The 22,826-nt window shown below is 37.8% G+C and overlaps 1 protein-coding gene across 1 annotated transcript in view; it reads left to right on the top strand.

Annotated features, from left to right (window-relative positions):
• Positions 1–22,826, top strand: part of F8 (coagulation factor VIII) — a 219,492-nt gene that overhangs the window by 83,361 nt on the left and 113,305 nt on the right. The window contains exon 13 of the mRNA XM_024240561.3: positions 1,763–1,972. Within this exon, the coding sequence (XP_024096329.1) occupies positions 1,763–1,972 (210 nt within the window). The remainder of the gene's footprint in view (positions 1–1,762; positions 1,973–22,826) is intronic.

The following is a 22,826-nucleotide window of genomic DNA, read 5'->3' as shown; positions in this document are numbered from 1 at the left end:
GAATTTTAGTGTTCAAAACTGTGAGAAAACACATTCCTGTTATTTAAACCTCCCAGTCTGTGGTATATTGTTATGGCAACCCTAGCCACTAGTACAGCACCCAAAAGTAGTGTGTACATATTTCACAAAAGACATGTAACTATTTAATCCATGTGGAGTGTCAAAAGGCAAAACTACAACAAATGTATTTTAAAGATTATAATTGGCTTTTATACATGATTCTAGAATCAGATAGCCCTCAGAACCAAATACAGAACAGCAGCCAGCAACATAGTATGGATAGAAATTGGAAGTGAGGTTTAGAGACAGCTTAATTGATTACAGTTGGGCATTTTTGCCTTATTTGAAGCTGTTAGTCACCTGCAATTGATGGAAGTTCAGCTGCTATAATCGGCTGAGACTGAGCTGTTTGTTATAAAAGCATATTCCTAAATTAGGCTTTCAGTTAGTTCATCAACTAAGCCAGGCTGCAACTTTGTTGTGCAAGGACTCAAGTGCAAAGGTACCCTTAGGCAAAATTCAGATTAATTTAGAAGAACTTTACTTTTATTAGTTATGTGAAATGAAGTGGAACCTATTTTTTCCAAGTGGATAGTCATATTTTCTATTATCATTTACCAAATAGCTGATTTTTTTCCTGTACTGGTTGGATATGCTGCCTTTATTATATATTAAGTTTCAACTTATTATATATTAAGTTTCCACTTAACATCTTGTCAGTTTCTGGACTCCATATTTTGTTTGATATATTTATCTATTCTGCATTAAGACTGCATTTTTAATTATAATAGCTTTATAATATCTCTTAATGCTGTATAGGAAAAAAAACTTCAATTATTAATTAGTTATACTAAGCCAATGTCTAAGTATTGCTTAGTGGTTTGTGGGCAACCATCTTACACAGTACCTAGTAACAGAGTAGACAAGTGTTTATTGAATGGATGGATGAATGGATTTGTGGAAGAGGCTTTCAGAAACAATTCCCTTCATAGACTAAAGCCAATGTTACTTTTGCTTAGCTCTTTAGTTTGAAATAATTTAAAATGTACAGAAAAGTTACAAGAATAATACATGGAACTTGCATACACCCTTTACCCAGATTCACAAATGTTTAGCATTTTGCAATTTTGTTTTTCATTTTCTTTTCTTTATATACACACTTCTGTTACTTATTTTCTATTTGAAAATTAGTTGCAGACATCACATCCCTTTACCTCTCAATACTTTAGTACACATTTCCTGTGAATAAAGATATTCTTTTACATAACAGACACTTCAAATTGATAAAACACACTTCCATAATTTACAACTGGTATTCCAGTTGTATCAACCAATGCTGTCATTTATAGCATTTTCTTCTTTGAGGTACAGGGATCTAGTACAAGTAACTACTTGTCCTGCTTCTTTCATTTCCTTGAATCTGGACCTTCATCAGATGGTAACTTTAAGCACTCAAAGGTTTTTTTCTGGTTTCTCCTCTGTGTAGTTTAAGACCATGCAAACATCCTGCTACTCATCAAAATGCCCCCCATATAACTTCCAAATTAATCTTTATCATGATGGTTTATGACTGTCTCCTCACATTGGGATTGGGGCCCAACTGATTATTAACAATCTACTTTTTTGGAAGATATAATATCTCTTCCTGGGAATAAGATAATGGGCATAACATATAATAATTCCTAATTGTATCATGACAATCACAATCCAAAATACTAAATCTGTGATGAGTCTAAGTCTCTTTTCCCCATTGTTTTTGCAGGCATCAATGGCTATGTTTTTGATAGTTTGCAGTTGTCAGTTTGTTTGCATGAGGTGGCATACTGGTACATTCTAAGCATTGGAGCACAGACTGACTTCCTTTCTGTCTTCTTCTCTGGATATACCTTCAAACACAAAATGGTCTATGAAGACACACTCACCCTATTCCCATTCTCAGGAGAAACTGTCTTCATGTCGATGGAAAACCCAGGTTAGTTATTATATTTTTCTTGTACCAACAGCTGTGAATGCTTCACTAGCCGTTCATATGCTCTTTTGCCCACTAGCTCACATGCTGTCATTGATAGCATTTTCTTCCTTGAGGTACAGGGATCTGGTTTCTCCTCTGTGTAGTTATTATTTTCACCCTTGCAACTAATAAACAGTTTGAAGGATCATATAGTAGTTCTATTTTTATTTTTTTGAGGAACCTCCTTACTCTTTTCCACAGTATTTGTACTTATTTACACTCCCACCAACAGTGTACGAGCATTCCCCTTTTGCCACATCCTCACCAGCATTTTTTAATTTTTTTTGTCTTTTTGATAAAAGCCATTTAACTGGAGTGAAATATCTCATTGTGCTTTTGGTTTGCATTTCTCTGGTAATTAGTGATGTTGAGCAGTTTTTCATATACTTGTTGGCCATTTGTATGTCTTCTTTTTTTTTTTTTTTTTTGAGACGGAGTCTCGCTCTGTAGCCCAGGCTGGAGTGCAGTGGCACAATCTCGGCTCACTGCAAGCTCCGCCTCCCGGGTTCACGCCATTCTCCTGCCTCAGCCTCCCGAGTAGCTGGGACTATAGGTGCCCGCCACCACGCCCAGCTAATTTTTTGTATTTTTAGTAGAGACAGGGTTTCACCGTGTTAGCCAGGATGGTCTCGATTTCCTGACCTCGTGATCCACCTGCCTCGGCCTCCCAAAGTGCTGGGATTACAGGCATGAGCCACCGTGCCCAGCCTGAATGTCTTCTTTTGAGAAATGTCTATTCAGATCTTTGTCCATTCTTAATAGGGTTCTTTGTTTTTTTGCTATTGACTAGAGTTTCTTATATATTCTGGTTATTAATGCCCTCTCAGTTGTATAGTTTGCAAATATTTCATCCCATCCTATAAATTGTCTCTTCACTTTGTTAATTGTTTCCTTTGCTGTGCAGAAGCTTTATGGCTTGATATAATCCCATTTGTCTACTTTTGCTTTAGTCCCCTGTGCTTTTGAGGTCTTACCTGCAAAATCTTTCCCAGACCAATGTCCTGGCACATTCCCCCAATGTTTTCTTCCAGTAGTTTCATACTTTCAGGTTGTATATTTTAGTCTCTAATCCATTTTGATTTGATTTTTGTATATAGTGAGAGATAGGGGTCTAGTTTCATTCTTCTGCATATGGATATCCAGTTTTCCCACACCATTTATTGAAGAGACTATTCTTTCACCAGTGCGTGTTCTTGGCACTTTGTCAAAAGTGAGTTGGCTATAAATGTGTGGATTTATTTCTGGGTTCTCTGTCGTATTCCACTGGCATATATTTCTGGTTTTATGCCAGTACCATGCTGTTTTGGTTACTACAGCTTTGTAGTATAGTTTCAAGTCAAGTAGTGTCATGCCTCCAGCTTTGTTCATTTTGCTCAGGATTATTTGGCTGTTTGGAGTCTTTTGTGGTTCCATACAAATTTTAAGATTCTTTTTTCTATTTCTGTGAAAAACTTCATTGGTATTTGGATAGGTATTACATTAAATCTGGTAGCATTGATATTTTAACAATATTAGTTTTTCCAGCCCATTAAAATGGGATAGATACCTTTTCATTTTTTTGTGTGTTCTTCAATTCCCTTTATCAGTATTTTAGTTTTCATTATAGAGATATCTCAGTTCTTTGGTTTAATTTATTCCAAGATATTTATTTGTATTATAGCTATTGTAAATGATTTTTTAAAAATTTCTTTTTAGGTTGTTAGCTCTTGGTATATAGAAATGCTACTGATTTTTGCATGTTGGTTTTGTATCCTGCAACTTTACTGAATTTGTTTATCAGTTCTAATAGTTTTTTGATGGAGTCTTTAGTTTTTTGTGAAGTATAAGATTATGTCATCTATAAACAAGGAGAATTTGACTTCTTCCTTTCCAGTTTGGATACCCTTTATTTCTTTCTCTTGCTTACTTGTTCTGTCTTGGACTTTCAGGACTACATTTTATAGAATTGGTGAAAGTGGGCATCCTTATCTTGTTTCAGATCTTAGAGTAAAGGCTTTTGGTTTTCCACATTTGGTATGATATTAGCCATAGTTTGTCATATATGGAATTTATTGTTTTGAGGTATGCTTTCTATACCCAGTTTGTTGAGAGTTTTATCATGAAGGGATGTTGAATTTAATCTTTTTGGCATCAATTGAAATGACCATATGTTTTTGTCCTTCATTCTGTTGATATGATGTATCACACTGATTCATTTCCATATGTTGAACCATCCTTGCATCCCTGGGATGAATCCCCCTTGATCATGATGAATGATCTTTTACTGTGTTGTTGAATTTGGTTTGCTAGTATTTCATTGAAGATTTTTGCATCAATGTTCATCAGAGATATTGGCCTGTAGTTTCTTTTTGTGTATGTGTGTGTCTTTGTCTGGTTTGGTTTCAGGGTAATACTGGCCTTGTGGAATCAGTTGGGAAATATTTTTCCCCCTTGATTTTTGGGATAGATTGTGGAGAGTTGGTATTAGTTATTTTAAAAAAAAATGTTTGGTAGAATTCAGCAATGAAGCCATCAGGTCCTGAGCTTTTCTTTGTTGGGAGACTTTTTATTACTATTTCTATCTCATCCCTTGTTATTAATCTATTCAAGTTCCTTCCTTCCTTCCTTCCTTCCTTCCTTCCTTCCTTCCTTCCTTCCTTCCTTCCTTCCTTCCTTCCTTCCTTCCTTCCTTCCTTCCTTCCTTCCTTCCTTCCTTCCTTCCTTCCTTCCTTCCTTCCTTCCTTCCTTCCTTCCTTCCTTCCTTCCTTCCTTCCTTCCTTCCTTCCTTCCTTCCTTCCTTCCTTCCTTCCTTCCTTCCTTCCTTCCTTCCTTCCTTCCTCTTTCTCTCTTTCTTTTTTTTTTTTCAGAGTCTTGTTCTTCACCCAGGCTGGGGTGCAGTCAATCTCAGCTCACTGCAACCTCTGCCTCCCAGGTTCAAGTTATTCTTGTGCCTCAGCTTCCCAAGTAGCTGGGATTACAGGTGTGCACCACCACACCTGGCTAATTTTTGTATTTTTAGTAGAGACGGGGTTTTGCCACGATGGCCAGGCTGGTCTCGAACTCCTGGCCTCAAGTGATCCACCCGCCTTGGCCTCCCAAAGTGCTGGGATTACAGGCATGAGCCATTGTGCCTGGCCCAAGTTTTGTATTTCTTATGTTCAATCTTGGTAAGTTGTAAATGTATAGTAATTTTTCCATTTCTTCTATGTTTTCCAATTTATTGGCATATATTACCTCGTAGTATCTTCTAAATGATCCTTTGAATTTCCATGGTATCAGTTGTAATGTCTACTTTTTTGTCTATGATTTTAATTATTTCTGTCTTATCTTTTTCTTTTCTTAGTCTGACTAGAGGTTTCTCAATTTTGTTTATCTTTTCTAAAAACCAACTTTTCATTCACTGATCTTTTTTACTGTTTAGTTTAAACTTCGTTTATTTCTGCTCTCATTTTTATTATTTATTTCCTTCTATTAATTGTGGGTTTGGTTTGCTCTTGCTTTTCTAGTTGTTTAAAATGCATCATTGTGCTGTTTATTTGAGGTCCTTTTACTTTTTCGATGTAGGCATTTATTGTTATAAATTTTCCTTTAGTCCTGCTTTTGCTGTATCTCATAGGTTTTGATATGTTGTATTTCCATTTTCATTTGTTTAAAAAATTTTTAAATTTTCTTTCTAATTTCTTCATTGACCCAATGGTCATTCAGAAGCATGTTGTTTAATTTCCATGTATTCGTATAGTTTCCAAAGTTCCTCTCGTTATTGATTTCTAGTTTTATTCCATTAAGATCAGTAAAGATACTGGATATCATTCCATTTGGAAGGAATATTTTTAATTGTTTTGTGGCCTAATATGTGATCTGTCTGAGAATGTTCCATATGCTGAGGAGAAAAAAAATGTGTATTCTGTGGCTGTTGGATGAAATATTCTGTAAGTGTCTATTAGGTCCATTTGGTCTATAGTGCATATTAAGTGTGATGTTTCTTTGTTAATTTTCTATCTAGTAATCTATCTAGGGCTGAAAGTGGGTATTGAAATACCCAATTATTGTAATGGGGTCTATCTCTCTTTTTAGCTCTAATAATATTTGCTTTATGTATCTCAGTGCTCCAGTGTTGGGTGCATATACATTTAGACTTATTATATCATCTTGCTGAATTGACCCCTTTATCATTAAGTAATGACCTTCTTTGTCTCTTTTCACTGTTTTTGAATTGAAGTCTATTTTATCTGATATAGCTACTCCTGCTTTTTTGTTTCTATTTCCATGGAATATCTTTTTCCATGCCTTCATTTTCAGTTTGTGTTTCTTTATAAGGTAAAGTGAGTTTCTTGCAGGCAGCATATGGTTGAATTTTGTTTTCATCCATTCAGCCACTCTATGTCTTTTCATTTGATAATTTAGTTCATTTACACTCAATGTTACTATTGTTAGGTAAGCAGTTACTAGTGCCACTTGGTTATTTGATTTGTGGTTATTTTATTAGTCTTATCTTCTTCCTTTCCTATCTGTCTTTGTATAAAAGTGACTTTCTTTAGTAGCATGTTTTAGTCTCTTATTTTGTGTGTGTGTATCTATTATAGGTTTCTGCTTTGTAGTTATCATGAGGCTTGTAACATTTTATAACCAACTATTTTAAACTGATGACAACCTAACTCTGATCGCAATTCAAGAAAAAAAAAGCAATACTTTACAATGTGCATTCAAATAATCACTTTTATCTGTTTAAAGTGCAAAAAAAAAAAAAAAAAGCAAAGAGAAAACTAAAAGCTATCTTTTTAAGTCCATCCCCTGCCTCTTTTTGACTTTTTGTTGTCTCAATTTATGTCTTTTTACATTGTCTATCTCTTAACAAAATTTTGTATTATAGTTACTCTTATTTTTGTTAGGCTTCTCTTTTAGTCTTCATACTAAAGATACGAGGAGTTTACACACTGCAATTACAGTGCTAGTGTATTCTGTATTTGTCTGTGTACTTACTATTGCCAGTGAGTTTTGTGCCTTCAGATCATTTCTTCTTGCTCTTTACCATCCTTTTCTTTCAGATTGAAGAACTCTCTTTACCCTTTTTTATAAGATAGGTCCAGTGTTGATGAAATTCCTTAGCTTTTATTTGTCTGGAAAAGTCTTTATTTCTCCTTAATGTTTGAACAATTACTTTTCTGGATATAATATTCAAGTTTGAAAGTCTTTTCCCTTCAGCATTTTGAATAAGCTGTCCCATTTACCCTTGGCCTATATGGTTTCTGTTATTATGTCTGTTGCTAGACATATTGGAGTTCCTTTACATGTTATTTGCTTCTTTTCCCTTACTGCCTTTAGATACTTTTTTTGACCTCTAAGATTTCATTATTATATGCCTTGAGGTAGTCTTATTTGGGTTGAATCTTCTTGGTGTTCCTTGAACTTCTTGTGCCTGGATGTTCATATCTTTCTCTCGGTTTGGAAAATTCTGTCATTCTTTTTTTTCCTTTCCAACTTTATTTTAGCTTCAGGGGGTACATGTGCAGGTTTGTTACATGGGTAAATTGCATTTCATGGGGGTTTGGTGTACAGATTATTTTGTCACCCAGATAATAAGCATAGTACCGAATAGGTAGTTTTTTCATCCTCACCCCTCAACCCTCAAGTAGGCCCCAGTGTCTATTATTCTCTTCTTTGTGTCCATGTGTACTCAATGTTTAGCACCCACTTATAAGTGAGATCATGCAGTATTTGGTTTTCTGTTCCTGCATGAATTCACTTAAGATAATGCCTCTAACTCCATCCATGTTGCTGTAAGGGACATGATCTTGTTTTTTGCGGCTGTGTAATATTCCATGGTATATATGTACCACAATATCTTTATCTAGTTCACCATTGATGGGAATTTAGGTTGAATCCATGTCTTTGCTAGTATGAATAGTGCTGCAATGAACATATACATGCATGTGTCTTTATAGTAGAATGATTTATATTCCTCTGGGTATGTAATCAGTAATGAGATTGCTTGGTCAAATGGTAGTTCTCTTATAAGTTCTTTGAGAAATCTCCAGACTGCTTTCTACAGTGGCTGAATTAATCTGCATTCCCACCAGCAGTGTGTAAGTGTTCCCTTTTCTCCAAAACCTGACCAGCATCTGTTATTTTTTGACTTTGTAATAACAGGCATTCTGACTGGTGTGAGATGGTATCTAATTGTGGTTTTCATTTGCATTTCTCAAATGATTAGTGATGTTGAGCAATTTTACATATATTTGTTGGCCACATGCATATCTTCTTTGAGAAGTATCTGTTCATGCCCTATGCCCATTTTAACATTTTTTGTTTGCTTATTAATTTAAGTTTCTTATAGATTCAGGATATCCGACCTTTATCAGATGCTTAGTTTGCAAATATTTTCTCCCATTCTGTTGGTTGGTTGGTTATTCTGTTGATATTGATAGTTTCTTTTACTGTGCAGAAGTTCTTTAGTTTAATTAGGCCCCACTTTTTAATTTTTGTTTTTGTTGCAATTGCTTCTGGGGTCTTTGCCATGAAATCTTTGTCAGGGACTTTGTCCAGAATGGTATTTTCTAGGCTCTCTTCTAGGATTTTTATAGTTTTAGGTTTTACGTTTAAGTCTTTAATCCATCTGGAGTTGATTTTTGTATACGGTATAAGGAAGAGGTCCAGTTTCAGTCTTCTGCATACAACTAGCCAGTTATCCTAGCATCACTTATTGAATAGGAAGTCCTTTCCCCATTGCTTGTTTCTGTTGACTTTGTCAAAGATAAGATGGTTGTAGATGTATAGCTTTATTTCTGGGTTCTCTAATCTGTTCCATTGGTCTATGCATCTGTTTTTGTACCAGTACCATACTGTTTTGGTTACTGTAGCCTTGTAGTATAGTTTGAAGTTGGGTAGCATGATGCTTCTGGCTTTGTTCTTTTTCTTCGGATTGCTTCAGTTATCCCATATTTCTCAGAGGTTTTGTTCATTCTTTTTAAAATTTTTGTCTGACTGAGTTGATTCAATAAACCAGTCTTTGAGCTCTGAGATTCTTTCCTCAGCTTCATCTATTCTGCTGTTAATACTTCTGATTATATTACTGGAATTCTTGTAGTGAGTTTTTCAACTCTATCAGATCGGTTTGGTTCTTTCTTAAAATTGCTATTTCATCTTTCATCTCTTGTATTGTTTTATTGGATTCCTTAGATTCCTTCGATTGGGTTTCCACTTTCTCCAGAATCTCGATGATCTTTGTTCCTATCCAGGTTCAGAATTCTATACCTGTCATTTCAGCCATTTCAGCCTGGTTAAGAGCCATTGCTGAGGAGCTAGTGCAGTTATTTGGATATAAGAAGACATTCTGGCTTTTTTAGTTGCCAGAATTACTAAACAGGTTTTTTTCCCATCTGTGTGGGCTGATGTTCCTTTAATCTTTGAAGTTTCTGGTTTTTTGGGTGGAGTTTTTTGCTTTCATACTCTTTAAGGCCATTGAGGGTTTGACTGTGATATAAATTGGGTTCAGCTGACTGGCTTCATTTCTGGAAAATTTCAGGGAGCCAAGGCTCAGTTCAGCACATCTGGGCTATGTGCTCTATCCCTGGGGTGCTGGTACCAGGCCCACAGCTTTGTTCTCTGGCCCTTCAAGGTTAAGCACCTGCTGCACTGGAGGGGTTGAGGTGTTCCCAGTCCACTGGCGAGAACACTCCAATGCGGGGGGTGGGGGTGGGCAGTGCCAGCTAAATTGCTTCATTGAGGCAGTGGCAGTGGGCTCTATGGTTGTGTGTATTCTGGCGGTAGTGTGGCAGGGTGCATGTGCGCCAATCACAGCATGGTGTGTGTGTGCATATGCTGGCGAGGGAAAAGGAGTGGGGGCAACATTCACATGCATGTGCACTGGTGGCAACAAGATGATAAGGTCCACATGCCCTGTGCATCGGCAAAGCAGTGGGGGGAGGCTGTGGGTGAGTGTATGCCAGCAAAGTAGTGAGGGAAGGCTGCAGGTGAGTGGGTGTGAGTCGGCAGAGGCCCATCTACTGAAGCTCTCCAATGATTAGGCAGAGTCTGCTAGTAAAGGAGCTATGGTGGTGGCCACCGGGAAGTACCCTGGTTGGGCATCCAAGGCTGCACTGCAAGTGAGTGGAGCCATGCAGGGGCCCCAACAGAGGCTGGCAGACAGAGGGCACTCAGATCAGACTGGCCCCATCCCACAGGCAAGACTGCCCTGCTCTGTCCAGGTCTGATAGTCAACAAAGGCCACCTAGAGGAACATGGTGAGCCTTGGGGGATGGGCATCCCTGGCCGTGCTCCACTGCAACCCTTCCCATACCAAACCCACTAGGCTCCACTGAGGCTGGAATTCGGTCCCTTCCACCTCTCCAAGCAGCTCTGCCTGTCAGTTGAAATGCCCATGGGGGTCAAGGAATCTTCTGCAGCTAGGATTCTGGGGGTCTGTGGTGAGAATGGGCCACTCCTTGCCTATTTAACTCATCCATTCACCAGGAGCTACTTAAGGCCAGGAATGAGTCCTGGTGCTTGGCAGCCCCCATGCAGGGTTCCAAGCCTCCTTCCCCTTCAGCCCAGGGTCTGTAACCTCCCTCAGTCCACTCTCAATGCCTTCCTTCCCATAGATCTGCCTGGAGTGTCTTCTCGATAATCTGGTTTCTTGTTGGGAGATACTCTTCCTAACTATGTCTAGTTGGCCATCTTGGAAGAGCTCTATTATTATTTCTTTTAATAAACTTTCTACCATGATCTCTTTCTCTACATCCCCTTTAAGGGCAATAGCTCTTAGATTTGCCCTTTTTGGGCTATTTTCTAAATCTTGTAAGGCATGCTTTCTTCTTTTTTAACTTTTTTCCTTTTTTCTCCTCTCTGTATTTTCATATAGCCTGTCTTCAAGCTCACTAATTCTTTCTTCTGCTTGATCAATTCTGCTGTTGAAAGACTCTCATTCATTTTTCAGTTTGTCTATTAAATTTTTCAGCTCTAGAATTTCTTCTTGATTTTTGAAATCATTTCAATGTCTTTGTTAAATTTCTCTGGTAGATTTCTGATTTCCTCCTCTGCATTATCTTGAAGTTCATTGAACTTCCTCAAGACTGCTATATATATATATATATACATGGGAGGGTCTTATTCTGTAACCCTGTAGCCTCGACTTCCCTGGCTTGGGTGATTTGGTGATTCTCTCACCTCAGCCTCCCAGGTAGTTGGGACTACAGGTGTGTGCCACCACACCCAGCATATAGATAGACAGATAGATAGATAGATAGATAGATAGATAGATAGATAGATAGATAGACAGACAGACAGACAGACAGATAGATAGATAGATAGATAGATATAATATATATATTAACTAGAGAATAAAAACTAATGTCATCATACATAATCACACATTTACTTTCATACCTGGAAACTTATATTACTTCAAGTGATGTATTTTTCTGGGAAGTGAGATATATATATACATAATATATATATATAAACTATCTATATAGTGTGTGTGTGTGTGTGTGTGTGTATGTATATATATATATATATAGTAGAGACAGGGTTTTGGCATATTGTTCAGGCTGGTTTCAAACTCCTGGTCTCAAGTGATCCACCTGCCTTGGCCTCCCAAAGTGCTGGGATTACAGGCATGAGCCACCATACCCTGCCAAGACAGCTACTTCGAATTCCCTGTCTGACAGGTCACATATCTGCATCACTCCAAGATTGGTCATTGGTGCCTTATTTAGTCCATTTGGTGAGGTCATGTTTTCTTTGTTGTTTTTGATACTTGCGGATGTTCATTCATGTCTGGTCATTGAAGAGTTATGTATTTATTCCAAACTTCACAGGCTGGGCTTATTTGTACCCATCCTTGAGAGGGCTCTCCAAAAATTCAAAGGGGATTGAGTGTTGTTACTTAGATGACTGTGGTCATTTCAGCACTTGGGGGTACCCTAAGCCCAGGAATGCCGCAACTTTTGCAGACTCCTAGATATACAGACTTGGTGGACTTGGGGAAGATAAGGGAGAATTCCTTGGATTCCCAGGCAAAGTCTGTCACTCTCTTCCCTCACTTTCCTCCAGGCAGGAGTCTCTCTCCATGCTGGCCTGCCTGGAGTTGGGGGAGGGGTGATGCAAACATTTCCGTGGTCACCACAGCTGGCATTGTGGTGGGTTGCACCTGAATCCCATAGTCTCTCAGGCTAGTGCAATACCTAGGCTCCCCAAGGCCCATGACTGCTACTGCCCAGTTACTGCTGCTGTTTATTCAAGGCCCAAGGCCACTTTAGTCATCAGGTGGTAAATCTTGCCTGGACTTGGTCTATCCCTTCAGGGCAGTGAATCCCCTTCTGGCCCGGGGTGAGTCTGGAAATGCCATCCAGTAGCAAAGGCCTAGGATTGGGGGTTTCAGGAATCTGCCTGGTGCTTTATTTTACTGTGGTTGAGCTGGTATCCAAGTTGCAAGACAAAGTCCTCTGTACTCTTCCCTCTCCTTTTCCCAAGTGGAAGCTGAGTTTCCCTGCACTGCATCACCTGGAGTTCAGGAAGGAGGGGCACGGGCACTCCCATGGCCACCACAGCTGGTGTCACATTGGAGTACACCTCAAGCCCACTAAAAAGCCAAATTTTCAAATGTGTTTGCTAAACTGTAGTTGTAAACATACATTTAAACATGCAATGAACATGTGAACCTCATTTTCAGAAGTCTTGTGAATATTTGTGTGTGCCTTGTGAACATTGGTATTGCTGGATAAATACCATCTAGAAGACCTTGGGAAATGCATAGTAATCTTCTGCGCATATATCCCCAAACCACTATGAGACCTCCAGAACGAATGTGGCTCTCAGCATCTCTTCCTCTCTCTCCATCAATAACCACTGCAAGGCTTTAGAGACCATCAACTCTAAGTCCAACACAGACTTCCATGTTCACACAGCTTACTAACAAGCACTAGACCACTGCGTGCTTCCTGCCCCCTCCAACCCCCATCATCTACAGAGGGAAGAACATAAAACTACCTGCAGATTGTAGTTACTGTCTTACTCTTGTGGCATTTCTGGAGATGAGTGCTCATGGGGAAGTTTCTAGAGAATAAAAACTAATGTCATCATACATAATCACACATTTACTTTCATACCTGGAAACTTATATTACTTCAAGTGATGTATTTTTCTGGGAAGTCAGTGAGGAACCTGGAAGAACCCCAGTAAAATCTCTGAAAGTATCTTGCTTATTTGTGTTTATGTGTTTATGTCTTTATCTGTGTCCCAATAGCTCTCTGAGAGCAGAGACCTAGTCTATCTTGTTAATCACCATATCCCCAATACGTATGGTGCCTGACATATAGTAGAAACTTTAAAAATATGTAAAAATAAATGAATGTGCCGGACATGGTGGCTCACGCCTGTAATCCCAGCACTTTGGGAGGCCGAGGCAGGCAGATCACCTGAGTCAGGAGTTTGAGACCAGCCTGGCCAACATGGCAAAACCCCGTCTTTACTAAAATACAAAAAAATTAGCTGGGCGAGGTGGTGGGCACCCGTAATCCCAGCTACTCAGGAGGCTGAGGCAGGAGAATTGCTTGAGCCCAAGAGGCGGAGTTTGCAGTGAGCCAAGACCGTGCCACTGCACCCCAGCCTGGGCGACAGAGTGAGACTCTGTCTCAAAATAAATAAATAAATACATAAATAATAAATAAACATATGCAAAAAGATGGTATACAAGGGTATATATGGCAGAACTACCTATAAAGGTACTAGTAAACACTTGGAGGAAATGTAAATGTCCAACAATAGGGGATTAGTTAAGTGTGGCTTGTCCATATTATAAGAATCCTATATATACCTAATGCTAAATGACGAGTTAATGGGCACAGCACACCAACATGGCACATGTATACATATGTAACAAACCTGCACGTTGTGCACATGTACCCTAAAACTTAAAGTATAATAATAAATTAAGAAAAGAATCCTATGAAGCCATTAAAAATAATTAAATGGAAGAATATCTAATGACATTGAAAATATTCACAACTAGGTGGAAAAACACATATACTATAATAAACCTATTACAGAATAATATGCATAATATGGTTGTAATTGTCTAAAACAAAGAGAGAAAATGTGTGTGTGTTTGTGTAGGCAGAGAAAAATATTAGATATCAATAATTTGAGAAAGATTTAAGCTACTTTGGTGATCACTTACTTCTAAAGACAAATTAAAACTGTTTTATATTCTTTGATGGAAAATTTTAATATAGTATCATCGATTACAAACCTCAAACTAAACAAAATGTCTAAAGAAGATTTCCTGTGTTTAATATGATAAAGTCTGGTCCCTTTTATTTGTTTATTTTATTGAAACCCCATACGCATTAAGAAGTCACTCCCTATTTCCTCCTCCCCCAGCCCCTGGCAACTGCTGATCTACTTTCTGTCTATAGATTTCTCTATTCTGGACGTTTCATATAAAAGCAATCATACAATATTTGCCCTCTGTATCTGATTTATTTCACTTAGCATATTGTTTTCAAGGTTCATTCACATTGTAGCATGTATCAGTACATCATTCTTTTTATGGATGAATAGTAGTCCATTGTATAGATAGACGACATTTTGCTTATCCACTCATCTATTGATGAATAGATGGGTCATTTTCACCTTTTGGCTGCTGGGAGTAGTGCTGTTATGAAAATTCATGTACAAGTATTTGTTTAAACACTTGTTTTCAATTATTTGAGGTATGTACTCAGGAGTAGAATTTCTGGGTCATATGGAAATTCTATGTTTAACTTTTTCAGGAACTAACTGCCAAAATGTTTTCCACAACAGCTGCCCCTTTTTATGGTTGTATTGAAATGATATGTATGTAGGGGAGGTGGGTGGCTGCAAAATGAAGAGCAGGGCATTGTAGGCAACAATGAGAAAATGGGTTAGAAAAAAGTCTTTAGACTTCTGCTGTTTTCTCTTCCCCCTTTTTGTTCTGGGATGATCATTGCCTGCCACTTCTCTACAAAACTTGTCAGCAAACTCTGAAAAATTTATCTCCTATACAATTTTTATATTCTTGGGAAAATACTAGAGGATGTGCTCTACCAAGATGATAAAGTGAATCAATGAAAAGGAAAATCTTGGGATCCAGGATTCAGGCTATGCAATACAATAGACAGGCAAAGCACATTCCCAGGAGGAGGGAATGAAGATTCCAGACTAACACCTGTGTAGCAGGCTTAGTGAGCAACCAGTCTATATGGGAGAAGAAAAACAAAGTCTTAAGGCAATGAAAATACAGGAGAAATTGAGCTGATTTGGCAGATGATAAGATCATTGTGTTGAAAGGAGTTTCATGGTTCTGTCAGTTTAAGGGTGAAGTAGTAATAAGTATACAGAAAAACTAGTAAAACAAAAAATGAGCCAATTATTAACCCCAGCATAAATGAAAATTTTACAAGAAAAATATTTAAGCATAGTACACTACATGGCTCATCTGTGAACAAATATTTACATAATGATATGAATACCGGAAATTGATTTAACCAAAACTTGTGATATAATATTGAGAGAATGGGTGGAAGAGAGGTATATATATTTAACAATATTTCTGCTTTCTAAAAAAGCAAATCAAACTTTGTCTTCTGAGAATTACCTTAGAATATGAGCTGAGGGTATATTACTCCTTTAATGTACTGTTAATCACTATTTTTATATTTTATTTAGAATAATGTACATCTATTAATAAATGAGATTAACTCATTTGCCTTTTTATGCCATTTTAATATTTTTAATATTAGAATTATACTAGCTTTGTACAGAAATCACAAGCATACCATTTTTTCTATGTTCTGAAACAGTTTAAATAATCCAGAAACCATGGATTTCTTGAAGATTTGAGAAAACTTGCCCATAAGAATCATAATTTTGGCCAGGCTTGGAGGCTCACACCTGTAATCCCAGCACTTTGGGAGGCCAAGGCGGGCGGATCACCTGAGGTCAGGAGTTCGAGACCAGCCTGGCCAACATGGAGAAACCCAGTCTCTATTAAAAATACAAAATTAGCTGGGCGTGGTGGTGTGTGCCTGTAATCCCAGCTGTTCGGGAGGCTGAGGCAGGAGAATCACTTGAACCCCAGAGGCAGAGGTTGCAGTGAGCCGATATCATGCCATTGCCCTCCAGCCTGAGCAACAAGAGCAAGATTCCATCTCAAAATAAAATAAAATAAAATAAAAATCATAATTTTGTGTCCTAGTATACTTGGGGGTACAATTGAGGCTTTCATTTCCACTATTCCACTGAACAAGTTCTTTTCAAGGAATAATTCACAATTGACCTCTATCTTGCCAATTTCAACAATTCCCAAACCTTGACTTACCAGACCTCTCAGCATCAATTGATGGAGTTGGTCACTTTCTTCTTGAAACTTTCTTCACTTGGCGTCTAGAAAACCACTGTCTTTGGTTCTCCTTTCTTACTGACAGCTCCTTTGCACGCTCTGTGTTTCAGGGCTCCTCAGTACTTAAACCTCTTCTTCTTTCTAATCCTCTCAATTTATTTAGGATTCCTTTAATATTCCTCAATAAGATTTTATAATTTTCCCCATAGAAGTATTGCAAATCTTTGTTAATTTTATTCATGCTTATTAGATATTTTAATGCTATTGTTGGTAATTTTTACATTACTTTATTTGATGCTTTATATAGACATAAGTAATTTTGGATATTGACTTTCTCCAGAAAACTTGATAACATTTTAAATAAATTATAATAGACTCTTTTGATTTTCTACATAAAAAATCCAATTAAGTTTTGTTTCTTCTATAAGTTAGAGTGATATGTTACCTCCTACTATATTGTGTTTTTATCTATCTAATTCTGTCAATTTCTGAATATATTTTGAGACTGTATTACTAGTATGTACAAATTTATAATTGTTGTATCATTTGGGGTATGCGCCTTTTTATCATTATAAAATGTTCCTCCTTAAATCTACTAATGTTCATCATCTTAAAATCTACTTTGTCTGATATTATTACATATGCTTTATTTTAGTTTGTGTACAGTATTTCTTTTTTTCTTACTTTTATTTTCAGTTTTTCCCCATTCTTATAGTTAAATGCATCTCTTGTAAACAACAAATAATTGGTTTTTATTTTATTACCCAGTCTCATAATATTGATCTTTTAGTTGATGTAATTGATCCTTTACATTCAGTGTGTTTACTGATATATTTGGATTTAAATCTCACATCTTATTATTTGCTTTCTAGTTGTCCCACCTGTTTTATTATCAGTTTTCTCTGCTTTCTTTCCTTTGGAATTGAGTCGTTTTTATTATTTATTATTATTTTATTATTTCATTTTCACTCTATTCATTTGTTAGTTTACATTCTTCTACTGTGTTCATATAGGATATCTTAAAGGTTACGGCGTGCATTCTTGACTTACTAAAGTCTAATTTAATTTGTTACCACTTCCCAGACAATGAAAACACTTTCTTTTTATTATTATTATTATTATTATTATTATTATTATACTTTAAGTTTTAGGGTACATGTGCACAACGTGCAGGTTTGTTACCTATGTATACATGTGCCATGTTGGTGTGCTGCACCCATTAACTCGTCATTTAGCATTAGGTATATCTCCTAATGCTATCCCTCCCCCCTCCCCCCACCACACAACAGTCCCTGGTGTCTGATGTTCCCCTTCCTGTGTCCATGTGTTCTCATTGTTCAATTCCCACCTATGAGTGAGAACATGCATTGTTTGGTTTTTTGTCCTTGCGGTAGTTTGCTGAGAATGATGGTTTCCAGCTTCATCCATGTCCCTACAAAGGACATGAACTCATCCTTTTTTATGGCTGCATAGTATTCCATGGTGTATATGTGCCACATTTTCTTAATCCAGTCTATCATTGTTGAACATTTGGGTTGGTTCCAAGTCTTTGCTATTGTGAATAGTGCCGCAATAAACATACGTGTGCATGTGTCTTTATAGCAGCATGATTTATAGTCCTTTGGGTATATACCCAGTAATGGGATGGCTGGGTCAAATGGTATTTCTAGTTCTAGATCCTTGAGGAATCACCACACTGTCTTCCACAATGGTTGAACTAGTTTACAGTCCCACCAACAGTGTAAAAGTGTTCCTATTTCTCCACATCCTCTCCAGCACCTGTTGTTTCCTGACTTTTTAATGATCGCCATTCTAACTGGTGTAAGATGGTATCTCATTGTGGTTTTGATTTGCATTTCTTTGATGACCAGTGATGATGAGCATTTTTTCATGTGTCTGTTGGCTGCATAAATGTCTTCTTTTGAGAAGTGTCTGTTCATATCCTTTGCCCACTTTTTAATGGGGTTGTTTGTTTTTTTCTTGTAAATTTGTTGGAGTTCATTGTAGATTCTGGATATTAGCCCTTTGTCAGATGAGTAGGTTGCAAAATTTTCTCCCATTCTGTAGGTTGCCTGTTCACTCTGATGGTGGTTTCTTTTGCTGTGCAGAAGCTCTTTAGTTTAATTAGATCCCATTTGTCAATTTTGGCTTCTGTTGCCATTGCTTTTGGTGTTTTAGACATGAAGCCCTTACACATGCCTATGTCCTGAATGGTATTGCCTAGGTTTTCTTCTAGGGTTTTTATGCTTTTAGGTGTAACATATAAATCTTTAATCCATCTTGAATTAATTTTTGTAAGGTGTAAGGAAGGGATCCAGTTTCAGCTTTCTCCATATGGCTAGCCAGTTTTCCCAGCACCATTTATTAAATAGGGAATCCTTTCCCCATTGCTTGTTTTTCTCAGGTTTGTCAAAGATCAGATAGTTGTAGATATGTGGCATTATTTCTGAGGGCTCTGTTCTGTTCCATTGATCTGTATCTCTGTTTTGGTACCAGTACCATGCTGTTTTGGTTACTGTAGCCTTATAGTATAGTTTGAAGTCAGGTAGCCTGATGCCACCAGCTTTGTTCTTTTGGCTTAGGATTGACTGGCAATGCAGGCTCTTTTTTGGTTCCATATGAACTTTAAAGTAGTTTTTTCCAATTCTGTGAAGAAAGTCATTGGTAGCTTGATGGGGATGGCATTGAATCTATAAATTACCTTGGGCAGTATGGCCATTTTCACAATACTGATTCTTCCTACCCATGAGTATGGAATGTTCTTCCATTTGTTTGTATCGTTTTTTATTTCATTGAGCAGTGGTTTGTAGTTCTCCTTGAAGAGGTCCTTCACATCCCTTGTAAGTTGTATTCCTAAGTATTTTATTCTCTTTGAAGTAATTGTGAATGGGAGTTCACTCATGATTTGGCTCTCTGTTTGTCTGTTATTGGTGTATAAGAATGCTTGTGATTTTTGTACATTGATTTTGTATCCTGAGACTTTGCTGAAGTTGCTTATCAGCTTAAGGAGATTTTGGGCTGAGACGATGGGGTTTTCTAAATATACAATCGTGTCATCTGCAAACAGGGATAATTTCACTTCCTCTTTTCCTAATTGAATGCCCTTTATTTCCTTCTCCTGCCTGATTGCCCTGGCCAGAACTTCCAATACTATGTTGAATAGAGTGGTGAGAGAGGGCATCCCTGTCTTGTGCCAGTTTTCAAAGGGAATGCTTCCAGTTTTTGTCCATTCAGTATGATATTGACTGTGGGTTTGTCATAGATAGCTCTTATCATTTTGAGATACGTCCCATCAATACCTAATTTATTGAGAGTTTTTAGCATGAAGGGCTATTGAATTTTGTCAAAGGCCTTTTCTGCATCTATTGAGATAATCATGTGGTTTTTGTCTTTGGTTCTGTTTATATGCTGGATTACGTTTATTGATTTTTGTATGTTGAACCAGCCTTGCATCCCAGGGATGAAGCCCAATTGATCATGGTGGATAAGCTTTTTGATGTGCTGCTGGATTCAGTTTGCCAGTATTTTATTGAGGATTTTTGCATCAATGTTCATCAGGGATATTGGTCTAAAATTCTCTTTTTTTTGTTGTGTCTCTGCCAGGCTTTGGTATCAGGATGATGCTGGCCTCATAAAATGAGTTAGGGAGGAATCCCTCTTTTTCTATTGATTGGAATAGTTTCAGAAGGAATGGTACCAGCTCCTCCTTGTACCTCTGGTAGAATTCGTCTGTGAAGCCCTCTGGTCCTGGACTTTTTTTCATTGGTAAGCTATTAATTATTGCCTCAATTTCAGAGCCTGTTATTGGTCTATTCAGAGATTCAACTTCTTTCTGGTTTATTCTCGGGAGGGTGTATGTGTCGAGGAATTTATCCATTTCTTCTAGATTTTCTAGTTTATTTGTGTAGAGGTGTTTGTAGTATTCTCTGATGGTAGTTTGTATTTCTGTGGAATCGGTGGTGATATCCGCTTTGTCATTTTTTATTGTGTCTATTTGATTCTTCTCTCTTTTCTTCTTTATTAGTCTTGCTAGTGGTCTATCAATTTTGTTGATCTTTCCAAAAAACCAGATCCTGTATTCATTGATTTTTTGAAGGGTTTTTTGTGTCTGTATCTCTTTCAGTTCTGCTCTGATCTTAATTATTTCTTGCCTTCTGCTAGCTTTTGAATGTGTTTGCTCTTGCTTCTTTAGTTCTTTTAATTGGATGTTAGGGTGTCAATTTTACATCTTTCTTGCTTTCTCTTGTGGGCATTTAGTGCTATAAATTTCCATCTACACACTGCTTTGAATGTGTCCCAGAGATTCTGGTATGTTGTGTCTTTGTTCTTGTTGGTTTCAAAGAACATCTTTATTTCTGCCTTCATTTCTATATTTAACTTGTAGTCATTCAGGAGCAGGTTGTCCAGTTCCCATGTAGTTGAGCGGTTTTGAGTGAGTTTCTTAATCCTGAGTTCTAGTTTGATTGCACTGTGGTCTGAGAGACAGTTTGTTATAATTTCTGTTCTTTTACATTTGCTGAAGAGTGCTTTACTTCCAACTATGTGGTCAATTTTGGAATAGGTGCAGTGTGGTGCTGAAAAGAATGTATATTCTGTTGATTTGGGGTGGAGAGTTCTGTAGATGTCTATTAGGTCTGCTTGGTGCAGAGCTGAGTTCAATTCCTGGGTATCCTTGTTAACTTTTGTCTTGTTGATCTGCCTAATGTTGACAGTGGGTTGTTAAAGTCTCCCATTATTATTGTATGGGAGTCTAAGTCTCTTTGTAGGTCACTCAGGACTTGCTTTATGAATCTGGGTGCTCCTGTATTGGGTGCATATATATTTAGGATAGTTAGTTCTTCTTGTTGAATTGATCCCTTTACCATTACGTAATGGCCTTCTTTGTCTCTTTTTATCTTTGTTGGTTTAAAGTCTGTTTTATCCGAAACAAGGATTGCAATCCCTGCCTTTTTTTGTTTTCCATTTGCTTGGTAGATCTTCCTCCATCCCTTTATTTTGAGCCTATGTGTGTCTCTGCAGGTGAGATGGGTTTCCTGAATACAGCACAGTGATGCGTCTTGACTCTTTATCCAATTAGCCAGTCTGTCTTTTAATTGGAGCATTTAGCCCATTTACATTTAAGGTTAGTATTGTTATTTGTGAATTTGATCCTGTCATTATGATGTTAGCTGGTTATTTTGCTCGTTAGTTGATGCAGTTTCTTCCTAGCCTTGATGGTCTTTACAATTTGGTATGTTTTTGCAGTGGCTGGTACCGGGTGTTCCTTTCCATGTTTAGTGCTTCCTTCAGGAGCTCTTTTAGGGCAGGCCTGGTGGTGACAAAATGTCTCAGCATTTGCTTGTCTGTAAAGGATTTTATTTCTCCTTCATTTATGAAGCTTAGTTTGGCTGGATATGAAATTCTGGATTGAAAATTCTTTTCTCTAAGAATGTTGAATATTGGCCCCTACTCTCTTCTGGCTTGTAGAGTTTCTGCCGAGAGATCAGCTGTTAGTTTGATGGGCTTCCCTTTGTGGGTAACCCGACCTTTCTCTCTGGCTGCCCTTAACATTTTTTCCTGCCTTTCAACTTTGGTGAATGTGACAATTATGTGTCTTGGAGTTGCTCTTCTCGAGGAGTATCTTTGTGGCGTTCTCTGTATTTCCTGAATCTGAATGTTGGCCTGCCTTGCTAGATTGGGCAAGTTCTCCTGGATAATACCCTACAGAGTGTTTTCCAACTTGGTTCCATTCTCCCCGTGACTTTCAGGTACACCAATCAGATGTAGATTTGGTCTTTTCACATAGTCCCATATTTCTTGGAGGCTTTGTTCGTTTCTTTTTATTTTTTTTCTCTAAATTTATCTTCACACTTCATTTTATTCATTTCATCTTCCATCGCTGATACCCTTTCTTCCAGTTGATCGTATTGGTTACTGAGGCTTGTGCATTCATCACGTAGTTCTCGTGCCATGGTTTTCAGCTCCATCAGGTCCTTTAAGGACTTCTCTGCATTGGTTATTCTAGTTGTCCATTCGTCTAATTTTTTTTCAAAGTTTTTAACTTCTTTGCCATTGGTTCGAACTTCCTCCTTTAGCTCGGAGTAGTTTGATCTTCTGAAGCCTTCCTCTCTCAACTCATCAAAGTCATTCTCCGTCCAGCTTTGTTCCATTGCTGGTGAGGAGCTGCGTTCCTTTGGAGGAGGAGAGGTGCTCTGATTTTTAGAGTTTTCAGTTTTTCTGCTCTGTTTTTTCCCCATCTTTGTGTTTTTATCTACCTTTGGTCTTTGATGATGGTGACGTACAGATTGGTTTTTGGTGTGGATGTCCTTTCTGTTTGTTAGTTTTCCTTTTAACAGACAGGACCCTCAGCTGCAGGTCTGTTGGAGTTTACTGGAGGTCCACTCCAGACCCTGTTTGCCTGGGTATCAGCAGTGGAGGCTGCAGAACAGCGGATATTGGTGAACCGCAAATGCTGCTGTCTGATCATTCCTCTGGAAG

Source organism: Pongo abelii, chromosome X, assembly GCF_028885655.2.
Source record: "Pongo abelii isolate AG06213 chromosome X, NHGRI_mPonAbe1-v2.0_pri, whole genome shotgun sequence".
In the NCBI taxonomy this organism is placed as follows: domain Eukaryota; kingdom Metazoa; phylum Chordata; class Mammalia; order Primates; family Hominidae; genus Pongo; species Pongo abelii.
The sequence above is the reverse complement of the archived record's forward strand: the minus strand, read 5'-3'. Positions and strand labels throughout refer to the sequence as shown.